The sequence below is a fragment of the Urocampus carinirostris genome, chromosome 16 (genome assembly GCF_059441175.1).
Source record: "Urocampus carinirostris isolate Australia breed hairy pipefish chromosome 16, RoL_Ucar_1.0, whole genome shotgun sequence".
In the NCBI taxonomy this organism is placed as follows: domain Eukaryota; kingdom Metazoa; phylum Chordata; class Actinopteri; order Syngnathiformes; family Syngnathidae; genus Urocampus; species Urocampus carinirostris.
In genome coordinates, this window is record NC_142364.1 from 19,779,025 (window position 1) to 19,790,592 (window position 11,568).

Consider the following 11,568-nt stretch of genomic DNA (forward strand, 5'->3'; position numbering starts at 1 on the left):
CCTTTTTTTTACTGTGCTCAAATGTCTTCATCGTCAATCATTAGCAGTGTAGTTAAAGGTGTATCTAAATTCTAAAACATGAAAAATGTGTAAAAAAACAGGACATGGTTTTTGCATGATATACATATACTGTATATATATTTTTAATCGGTATACAGTATTCCGATCATTTTCTGAGATAATGCATTTTGAAGACAGCCTCTCTCAACTTTGATGTCATGTGAAGAACACCAGCACCATATTGGTTTACGTGTTAGTCAGAGGTTACCCCGAGAAAAAGAACAAAAGGTGGCCACAGTCTCGGTGGCAAGACGCGAGGGTGGTCGACCAATAAACACGCAGTGAGCAGCCAGGCTAACTGGGAAGGAACAACGAAAAAACAGCTACGGCAACAAAAACGAATCCAACTGGGAATAAAACAATGGACACAGCTAGCCAGCTTCTAACTGGGGCTAAGTCGGGGCAAACTAAAATGGAAGCCTACAGCAGCCCCGATTCTAGCGGAGAAGCCAGCTGGACAATATTATACCAATTGTGAGATATGCAGCAAAAAAACAAAAAAAAGCTACAATTTACTACTTAAAATTAGGCAAAGGCAAAAAAGGAATGCACTCTGTCACGGTGGCAGGTAAACTTACCTCACGCATCTTATGGAGGTCAGACAATTCAGACAAAACAGACAATTCCTCCAAGCAGAAATGAGCTGTCTGTGCAGCCCTTTGAGACTCTTTGTGATCATGGCTGACTCCCTATTGGTGTGTGAGTGTGTGTCTGAATGAATAAGTGGGAAGCACATTGTAAAGCGGTTTGGGAGGTCTTCACTGACTTGAAAAGCGCTATATAAATACAGACCATGAAGGGCTATACAAATAAATGACTTGACTGCATGCAATCCCTGTTCACTACAATCATCGTCTGTTTTGGAGCTGCCTCACATGTTGTGTTAATGGGATTCACTATTTTAAAGGTTTTATGTTCATCCAGGGCAGCACGGCGGCGCAGTGGTTAGCGCGTGTGCGGCACAGTTCTGAGGTCGTGGGAACCTCCTGAGTGGGTTCAAATCCAGCTCCCGGCCTTACTGTGCGGAGTTTGTATGTTCTCCCCGTGCTTGCGTGGGTTTCCTCCGGGCACTCTGGTTTCCTCCCACATTCCAAAAACATGCATTTTAGAATTGGCCGGTCCAAATTGTCCCTAGGTGTGAATGAGCGAGTGAGTTGTCTGTCCCTGTGTGCCCTGCGATTGGCTGGCAACCAGTCCAGGGTGTCCCCTGCCCACTGCCCGATGATTGCTGGGATGGGCTCCAGCATCCCCGCGACCCTACTGAGGATGAGCGGTGCAGCTGATGAGATAAGATGAGATGTTCATCCAATGGTGTCACAGCTCTAGGAAATATGAACCAAATCAGTCAACTTTGAAACTAGATTTTTCGGTTCGCCAGCGTGTGGAACATTTTTTAACATATCTGCACAAATGTGGGAAAGCAACTTAAACGTTCTGGACCTCATTGAAAAAAAAATGTCCTTTAGACCAGGTTTCCCCTTTTTTGTGATTATCATTAGCCCCACTTATGTGCATGACCTTTGGCATTCGATATTTCCTGAAGGAAACACGTTCTGTCTAACTTGTTCAGGACGTTGACAGCTCGGTCAAAATGGAGACGAACGGCAGCGGTGACATTTTCGAGGTGGCCATGCACGACAACTCCAGCAACGGCAGCTCTCAGTTCGCTGACGTGGCCCTTCTGCAGACCTTCAAGCCCCTCATCATACCCTGTTATGCTCTGGTGCTGGCGGTGGGCGTCTTTGGCAACTACCTGCTCCTCTACGTCATCTGCAGGACGCGCAAGATGCACAACGTGACCAACTTCTTCATCGGGAACCTGGCCTTCTCCGACATGCTCATGTGCGTTACCTGCGTGCCTTTCACCCTGGCGTACGCCTTCAACCCCCACGGTTGGGTCTTCGGACGCTTCATGTGCTACTTGGTGTTCCTCATACAGCCGGTCACTGTCTACGTTTCGGTCTTTACGCTCACCGCTATTGCTGTGGACAGGTAGGTCTCTCGTGCTGGGATCAACATCCGGGTTCAGGGAAAATCAGAACTGTCACAAGCCAGAAATGGAGACAGGACCGAGTAGCGTTCGTTTACTCAGTTTTATTGGGGCGGCAGTAGCTCAGGAGGTAGAGCGATCGTCTTAGGATTAAGGGATCCCAGTTCGAATCCCGGCTTGTCCAAGTTACATGTCGAAGTGTCCTTGGGTAAGACATTGAACCCCCAATTACCCCCAATAAGCAGGTTAGCGCCTTACATGGCTGCACAGATCACGGCCGCTATTGGGAAATGTGAAGCACATTGTAAAGCGCTTTGGGAAGTCATTGACTTGAAAAGCGCTATATAAATGCAGATCATTTCATTTCATTTCATTGATAAAGAGGGAGAACAGTGCTTGCTTCCACGATCCGCTGATCGACAGAAACGGGTAGCAGGTGGCGGGAACGCGGAAGTGGCACTTCCGTGTCGGGCGAGGATAATCGTAGACATCAGGGATACTGGTCACTAGCCGGGACGGGAGAGCAAGGGCGGTATCGAGTTCAGAAAAGAGGTCGACGACAGGTATCAGGCAGAAAACGGGGCAAAACAGGTCGGAGGTCGGGATGGCAGATCAGGGCAGAAACGGGTCTGGAAACAGGTCGGCAACAGGTATCAGGCAGGAGAAAACAGGACAAGAAAATGTCAGAAGGTATGAGCTTTCCTAGCTGGGAGCATAGGTTCGCAAACGGTCTGACGGCCTCCTCTTGAAAGCCGGGGGTTTAAAAGGAGTCTCAGAAACCAATCAGCTCTCAGGGCTGTTGGCGCCAATCGGGCAGTCACAGGTTCCCTGAATCATGAAAAGAACGAATTAAACGAAAGCTGGTGGAGAACAGCTACAGCACATTTCAGACTACAGAGCACACCTGATTGAAAGCTGTGTGCTTCAATTTAAGTGTGAAACTCAATTTTGTCTTTGTACAAGCCGCAGGCTTAAAACAGCCATAAAATTAAATAAATCATGTAAATTTATTTTTAAGCCTGGCTCAGACCTGCACCAACCAAATATGGGAATTGACTTGGATGTCTTTGGTAGCAGAGAGCCAATGGTGCCGTCTTGCCACAGACCTGACACTTACAAAAGGGTGGGCGACCACTTTTTCAAGAAAAAACGAAAAAGAAAAACATTTCGTTTTTTTTTCAAAATCAAACGTTTGCTTTATTCCGTTTTTGAAATCTTTGTTCGGTTTGGACATTTTGGAACTTCGCTTCGTTTGGCAATTTGCATACTCGGCAGCCAATCAGAATAACTTTGTGCTTCCAGACTTTCCCGATTGTATGAAAGTCTGCACATAGACACAGAAACAATAAAAATTGATAAGTGGTTAGGAATCATGCCAAAACCTCAGCCCCATATGAATATTCAAAATAAGCTAACAAAATTGATGATGCTACGAAACGTAACATCCATAAAAGCATCGGGGAAAGAGGAGTTCACGCAGCTTGTAGCAGACAACGCAACGCAAACATTGCATGAATGAAGATGAGTAAATACAGGTACCGTATTTTCCGCACTATAAGGCGCACCGGGTTATAGGGCGCACCCCGAAAAAATAGTTTTTGGTCCTATTTTTGACATACATAAGACGCACCGGATTATAAGGCGCTACAATGGGAACGTTGACAAAACAGTCAGATAGTTCAGTCAAACTCATTACCCCCTTAACATTCCCAAAGCTTGCAAAGAAGCAAATACGTGTCGTAGACACATGCGGATGCGGTGTCCGTACGATGTCACTCAAATGCATCGTTCCAACATTCGGAAGGTTAAAGTCTTGGGATTCAAGAAATGCCAACCATTCCTTTATTTCTATTTTCTTTTTCGCTCGCAACTTTACTGTGCATATGACAATAAACACTTGGAATTGAGTTTAAATTAAAAATAGACACTCCATTCCATCCATTATCTGCACCGCTTATCACAGAAACATCGAGTTCAGTCTGAAACAAGATACAGGGTCAATATAAAACCCGGAGTAGCTCACCGAAGTCGTTGTGTTCATAATAATGTGCAGCCAAGGTCCTCTTATATCCGTGAGGGTAGTAAATCCAGGAGAATAAAACATTTACAAATACAGAATAGAAAAAAATGCTTTCTCTATGCCATCAGCCACGTGCTATACGCATTTATCTTTTTCGGCCAATTGCAGGCTTTGTATTGCCGTTTAAGTCAATGCCAGCCTGTAAATTATAAAAAGGATCCGCCCCTTGACCTTCGAATAACTTTCGCCAATAGTGATCGATTCAACTGATGATTGACACGTCTTTTTTGGCCAATTGCAGGCTTTGTTTTGCCGTTCAAGCCAATGCCAGCCTGTAAATGATAAAAAGGATCCTCCCCTTGACCTCCGAATAACTTTAGCCAATAGTGATCCATTCAAATGATGATTGACACATTGGTTAGCCAATGAAACGCCGGTAAATAAATCCCAGCATACACCGCAGACTACTTGGCGTTCGGGGGAAAATCTAGTCGGCGGCTGCAAGTTAGTTGCAAGACTTTGTGAACTAATATTGATCCATAAATAAGGCGCACTGTATTATAAGGCGCATGGTCAGCTTTTGAAAAAAATTAAGACTTTTAGGTGCGCCTTATAGTGCGGAAAATACGGTACATACTTATGGCAGATGGAAAACAGCGATGTCATATACATGCAATGAATGTTATAAGTTATAAAGTGTTCTGTTATATATTCTGATTATCAATCCTTAATACTTTGCAACAAAAGGTTTTATTGCGATTAGTCGTCTTATTGTGTTTCAAGTTGTGAAAAATGTCCGGCAACTTTTTGTCATGAGTTTCAGACACTGCTGACACAATTTTCATCTCTGGGGTTATCTGTCATCTTTCAACCCCCAAACACCAGAATAGACGTTCAATTGTTTTCTGTAAAAAAAAAAATCACCCTCTTTATTTTGGAATCTATTACCCACAGTACTGTAAGAAAATGCATAAAACCTCCTCCTAATTTATTTGTACATGGTTGTCAGCGGTACCCAGTGAATCAGTTTAAAGTGTAAGGTGATATTCATAAAAGGGAATTGACACCCCTGAAAAGTGTTGAATGATCCTAAAACACTTTAAGTTAAATGAAAATGAAGACATAAATAACCAGTCAGACACTCTAGGTCTCAGCACCCCGAAAGCTGTGAACCTAAATTTGCCCCTGGCTTCAAGTTTGGAGGTTGCTGTTCTCCGACACAGTTGATAAAAGATGATTCAAGTCATGTTTTTTTGTATAGCCCTTAATTACAAAGAGTCTCAAAGGGCTGCACAGATCAAAGACTATTGATAACTACAGACTATTATGACACCATCCCCTGATCTAAAACCTACATGAGGGCAAATAATACACAGATATTGTCAACATAAAATGAAGTTGTCCACCCCTGTGTTGAAGCAAAAAGACCAATGTGCATTTTATGAATTTACCGTACTTGATAATAAATGAGAAGTGGAAATGGAAAGTGTATCGGAATAGAGCCTGAATCATAGAATATGGTTGGTACAGTTTGACTCCAGACATGTTAAGGACATGAACAGTAAATACATGTATGTATTTTAAAAAAGCAAATGTGTCAGGACCAGAACGGAGACAGGACCCACTTGCGTTACGTTTCTCTCAGTTTTATTGGAAGAAAGGAAAGGGTTGCCCCCACGATCCGGTGATCGCAGGAAGCTGGTCGCTCTGAATGCGGAAGTGGGACTTCCGTGGCGAGCGATGGCGTGTCGGGAACGGAAAAAATGGGCCAGTAGCTGGGACAGGAGAGCAAAAACGTGGTCGGGGTCGGAGGTGAGCCATAAGCCAAGAAAGGAGAGTAAACGTGGTCAGGGACAAAAAAGGTCGAAAGCCGGGACGGGACAGTAGCTGTGGTCAGGATCAAAAACGGGGGACAGACAGGAGCAAAAAACAGGTTGGAGTCAGGGTCGAAAAAAGGCTTGCCTAGTGTAAACTGAGGTTCGCAGACGGACTGACAACAGGGGACGGATAGGAGTGGGTTTGAATAGGGACAGGGAGCCAATCAGAGTCCGAGGCAGTTGGCGCCAAAGGAGCGGGCACAGGTGAAGCCTATCTCCTTAATTTTCTATGCAATAAAAGTTGTGAGTGTGCGTGTGTGTGTTGGTCCTTCATGGCTTCAGATGCATTTGCAGTATAAAATGTATTTTTGTCAAGTACAGGTTCCTGCAGTCGACACACTCTGTTAATTACAGTATGCACATCTAAAGCGCAAATCAGTGCTTTTTTAAAAAAAAACATTGAAAGTAACTTCATTTTCTTTTCTCTTTTCAAAGAAATCTGTCAGTTCTATTCAGTTGAGCTACATGATAGTCGCCTCCTCTAATTATACCTCATAAACACGTCGGGCTTTTGTATTTTCCGTATGCATATTTGCACAAATTGGGCTTTAGAGTACTCTAAATTGCTTTGTGCGTCATGTTGTGATTCAAAGAAGGATCTGCACTAAATCTCACTCGGATTTGAGAATAATTCCAAGCACGGCTTAAAGAAAAAGTGGTTATTAATGAAGAGAATAGTGACTACTGTCGGAGTGGAACATCAAAGTCCAAAAGGAATTCATTTCCAATCAGACTCTAATTTGTCTACGATAAAAGACAAAATTAGTGATGACATTTCTTATTGTGAATCATTAAAATGATCAGACACCTCATTTCAGCAAAGTCAATAGCCGTTTTGCCATGAATTTTAAACCCTGGAGAAAAAAAGGCCTGATTCCCTGTTTACTTAAAGGTCCAGTGGGTATTATTTGATCACTAGATGTTCTGTTCTGTATAGTGCAGAGGTGTCAAACTCATCTATATTTGGCGGCCATATGCTAGAAAAAACAACTCATGGGGGCCAGGCTAGTAGATTAAAGAAAAAGAAACAGAAACAGAAAGGTAAGAAAGAAAGAGGGAAAGAGGGAAAGAGAGAGACAAGAAAAGGAGTGAAAAAGAAAAAGTAAGAGGAGAGCAAGAGAGACAATGATTAGCGAGAGAAAAGAAAGACAGCAAGAAGGGGAAAGAGAGAGGGAGAAAGAGACAAGGAAAGGAGGGGAAAAAGTAAGAGGGAGAAAAAGAGAGAGACGAGGAAAGAGAAAAAGGGGGACAGCAATGAGAGAGAAAGAAAAAGAAAAGTTTGACAGTGAGAAAGAAAGACAAAAGAGGAAGAGTGAGAGAGAGACAAGCAAAGGAGAGAAAAGGACAGAGGGAAAGATAGAAAGAAAAAAGAAAGAAAAAGGAAGAAAGAAATATAAAAAGAGAGGGAAGAAAGGTGGAATGAAAGAGAAAAAAGTGTGTAAGGGAAAGAGAGACAGAGAGAAAGAAAGTGGGGAAAAGATGGGGGAGAGAGAGAAAAAGAAAGCAAAACATAGAAGAGAAAAAGAGGGAAAGGGAGAGAGAGTTGGGGAGGAAATAATAAGAGAAAGAGAGAGAGAGAGGAAGAGAACAAAAAAGAAAAAAGAAACAACTCCAGTGTCTTTGTCAGTGGCGCCTGGCTTTGGCGACATCAAGTGGACATGTTTAGAAGTGCAGCTCGTTTTTCTCTTGCGCTTCTCTTGGCGTCGTCTCGCGGGTCAGATTCAATGTGGTGGCGGGCCGCATGTTTGACACTCCTGGTGTCGTGCAACCGAAAACAAGTGCTACAAAGCAAAAGGAAGAATACAAACTACGGACACTCAGAGGGACCAAACCGTATTTTTTCTCCAAATTTTTTCTGCCCAACCTTACAAACGTTTTTTTTTTTTTTTTTAGGATACCTGTTGCTGTAAGATGGTGAGCGCATATAATGATAGTTCACGTATATTCGCTTATTATTCAGATCTAAATTGTTTTTCTATCGGTGAATTGAGCTTTTTTACCACTAGGAGGTGCTAAGTAATACACAATGTCCGTTTAAGGATCCAAATTATTTCTTTGTAGTCCCGTGCAAAAAGCTTTTTCGATTGACTCATTTAATAACTTAGTCTTGATGTCGAAAAATATCCAGACATTGCTGTAAGTTAGATTTTCTAAGAAATCCACTTTCTCTTCCTAGTTCGTGTGTAAACATACTATACTGTATCTCCAGCGCGCTAAGAACTTTGACATTTTTATTGTTTAATATCTTGTGCATCCATTCAACATGGTTGGTGTAAAGTGTAAAGAAGAGGCGAGCCGTTTCTTTTGAAACGAAAGTGGAATAAGAAAGCTTGATGCGGTTGAGAAAACGGTTGGATCACGTTTTTTTCCCGTAACTTTCTACCACGGAGGAGGAAGTAGCCAAACTCTTGAAGCCCATCTTCCAAAAGTATGTTAAATTTTTACTTTATTTATCTTTATAGAGCATATAATTTTATTAAATGTTTATTTTTCAGTACAAAACAATACAGGTTGCTTATACACGCCTTAAACGTACTTTTATATAAACCTCACTGATTCACTATGTCTGATACTTAGTTTTGTAGGTATTGTGTAGTATTATTGTTGTATTTCTGAAGAAGTATTTTTGAGTGGACACACAAAGTGACTACGAGGACAATGTTGGCACCCAAAAAGTTAACCACTCTTGGGGGCCCCCTAGTGGTTGCAGGGCCCTAAGCAGCCGCTTAGCTCACTAAAGTCCTGGGTATTTGTTTCAAATCAACTGTGGCGCGCTCAAGTGCCTCTCCCCGTCCGTCATGGCTCTCATTCTGCCAAACAAGGCAACGTGGCTTCACGTGCAACGGGTGAATATATCGTAACGCACTCTTCTGTGATCGTAGATATTCCGCAACAGTGCACCCCCTGAAAGAGCGCACCTCCGTTTCCACCTGCGCCGGCGTCCTGGCCGGGATCTGGCTCTTGTCCTGTGGCCTGGTGGCCCCGGCCGTGAGCCACACCTACCACGTTGAATTCAAAGAAGAAGGCTTCACTATCTGCGAGGAGTTCTGGCTGGGCCAGGAGAAGGAGAGAAGGGCCTACGCTTACAGCACCCTGCTGGTCACTTACGTCCTGCCCTTGTCTGCCGTCTTCGTCTCCTACATGTGCATCACGGTCAAGCTGAAGAAATGCGTGGCCCCCGGCCACAGGACCCAAGAGAAGGCCAGCGCCCAGCAGGCTCGCAAGAGGAAGATCTTCCGTCTGGTGGCCCTTTTGGTGTCTGCCTTCGCCGTCTGCTGGCTCCCCATCCACGTTTTCAACATGCTGCGAGATATCGACATCCGGCTTATTAACAAGCGCTTCTTTTTGCTGATCCAGCTGCTCTGCCATTTGTGCGCCATGAGCTCGTCCTGCTGCAACCCTTTCCTCTACGCGTGGTTGCACGACCGTTTCCGCTCCGAGTTGAGGAAGATGCTCAAGTGCCGCAGCCGCGTGGGAGCACCCCTTAACCGCTGCACTGCTGGTGTGGTCTTGTAAACTTAGTACCGAGGTACTTCTTTATAGGAACACCTGTAAACACTCTCATTTTCATGAGTTTTATTTGGAACACAAATCTTGCGTGTCATACGAAGGAAAAACCAGGTCACAAACACTCCAAGAGGCTACTACTAGACCGTTCACCACTATCATCAGCTCGTCCTAGTTTGCGCATGGATGTAGTTAGCTATATTTTTCAATCATTGCTCAAATATTACCGGAAAATCTCTGGTATAACGCGCACTTAAATTACCGGCAAAAACGTTGTACGCTCATTTTAGGTCAATGACTTTGAGTGCTTTTGAATTGTCGGGATTTTTCCAGCTTTGATTTTGTAAATCGTTACGGTTGAAATGAATTATTCTTTACTGCAGTCAACGAATTTGCCTCTAGGTGTTGCTGGTGCTCCCCCATAAGTCTTTTTTTTTCTCTGAAGGATGCTATAGTTTCCTACACTGATAAAGTAATTGTCTAATTTATTTTATATGTTATTTGAGTTCTGATATCAATTACTAATCCCAAGGAAATGTATCAATGAACCAGGCCGATTGAAATAGCGCACACAATTTATTAACACAGAGAATCATTGATAGGGGGAAAAAGGGGAGGAGAAGGCGCCGGAGATTATGGGAGTTTTCGGCTGCTGAAGTCTAAAGTTACTAGCCCAAAAAGGAAGTTTCTGCTATAATGCTAGTCGATTTGAGTTGATTCCCTTGTACAGTTATTCCCAAGAACCGGCAAACATGGTGTTGAATCTGAAACCCTCCTCTTAGTTGTTGTTGTAGAGAGATTTGCTCTTGTGCTACAAATAATCGAGACGTATGGCCCACGTGTTAACACAAGGACGCACAGCCAGCCAGCCAGCAGAAAAGTGAACAAGCTATCACTCAGCTCCTCTTAATACATGGACCGGGGGCCTTTGACCAGATCATGCTTCTTTGGGCATGGTCTCAGATATCTGAGACCACCAGGATCCGATGATGGTGTTTAAAAGTTTCTAAACTTGTTAGAAAGCCAAAGAAGTGAGACATAATTACGTACAGTGAGAACATTATTTTATCAATACATCGCTTGGATGTTTTAATTAAATTCAAAACTTCATGTTATTAGATTTCATTACGGTACATGTTGAATTAGTACAACCGGGATCTGTCCGAAAGGGGACACAGTCGTTCCATCCATTCAAAAGTTCTGAGTTACTTGAAACAAAAAATGTGAGTCAATTTTGTGCTGAGCTTATTTGCTCTACAGAATCATCAACAGTCTCTTGATCTTATAACTGTCAACCTCGGCCAATTGCTGCCGGAGTTAATGATTGCAATTCATTAAGCTAGAATAAACACAATGCCGCACCTAGTTACTCACAGCAAGACGGACAATGTAGAATACTGCGACAATATTAGCAATCTACAAAGACCTTGTCGTCTGCCAAATGGGGAAGATGAGATTGGTCTAACAATAAATGAGTTTTTAAACAAAAACCCTGTACACACGACTTACATCATTTAAAATGATTAAAAAACATCAAATATGGGGAAAATGGGAAAACAAAAGTTGACGGGTATGCAATCTCCGTCACTCCTAGCACACTCTTTCACTGATCAGGATGTGTTTTATCGCTATTTAGGGTTCAATGGATGCTTTTGGAAATACCGGGGCGGACCAATTCCAGACCATTTCACAGCACTGGGGCCTGAATGGAGAACACTCTCAAACCTTAGTAGCCTGTGTGACTTGTCTGTTCTTAATCTTGGGCTGGGATAAAAACATAAAACCAGTAATAAGCAGAAAATGATTTGTATATTGTGATCCTGATGCATAAATGGAAAAGTGTGAGTAATTTCTTACAAATTCTGCCTGGCGACAAGCAGTTAAGCAAGCAATTCATTTTGCACAGCTGTGACACTTTAGACGTTTTGCTGAATAGGTGTTGTTTGTTAACTGCAAAATTTTTAAGTGGGCAGTCTACGGAAGAAAATAATTTTTTGGGTTGTAGTTAAAACAAAGCGCTTAGACCAACCAGTGAAATGGGTCAAGTTCATCTGTATGACAAAAAAATGTAATGACCCAATAGTGGGCTGTTTGGGTGTACTTATTCATTACAG

General features: G+C 42.9%; 1 protein-coding gene across 1 annotated transcript; it reads left to right on the forward strand.

The window, feature by feature from the left end:
- The first annotated feature begins 606 nt into the window (after positions 1-606).
- On the forward strand, positions 607-10,385 carry LOC148350573 (prolactin-releasing peptide receptor-like). The gene is made up of 3 exons (XM_088319700.1): positions 607-656; positions 1,642-2,052; positions 8,830-10,385. Exons 1-3 carry the CDS (start codon positions 607-609, stop codon positions 9,461-9,463), a joined length of 1,095 nt encoding a protein of 364 aa, XP_088175826.1. The 3' UTR covers positions 9,464-10,385.
- The last annotated feature ends 1,183 nt before the right edge of the window (positions 10,386-11,568 follow it).

What these genes read in the sequence shown, in the direction of transcription:
- LOC148350573 (XM_088319700.1), top strand. Translation starts at nt 607, where the DNA reads ATGCACTCTGTCACGGTGGCAGGTAAACTTACCTCACGCATCTTATGG. An exon ending in ACCTCACGCATCTTATGGAG is followed by an intron (nt 657 to 1,641) that starts GTCAGACAATTC and finishes GGACGTTGACAG; the next exon opens with CTCGGTCAAAATGGAGACGA. An exon ending in ACCGCTATTGCTGTGGACAG is followed by an intron (nt 2,053 to 8,829) that starts GTAGGTCTCTCG and finishes CTGTGATCGTAG; the next exon opens with ATATTCCGCAACAGTGCACC.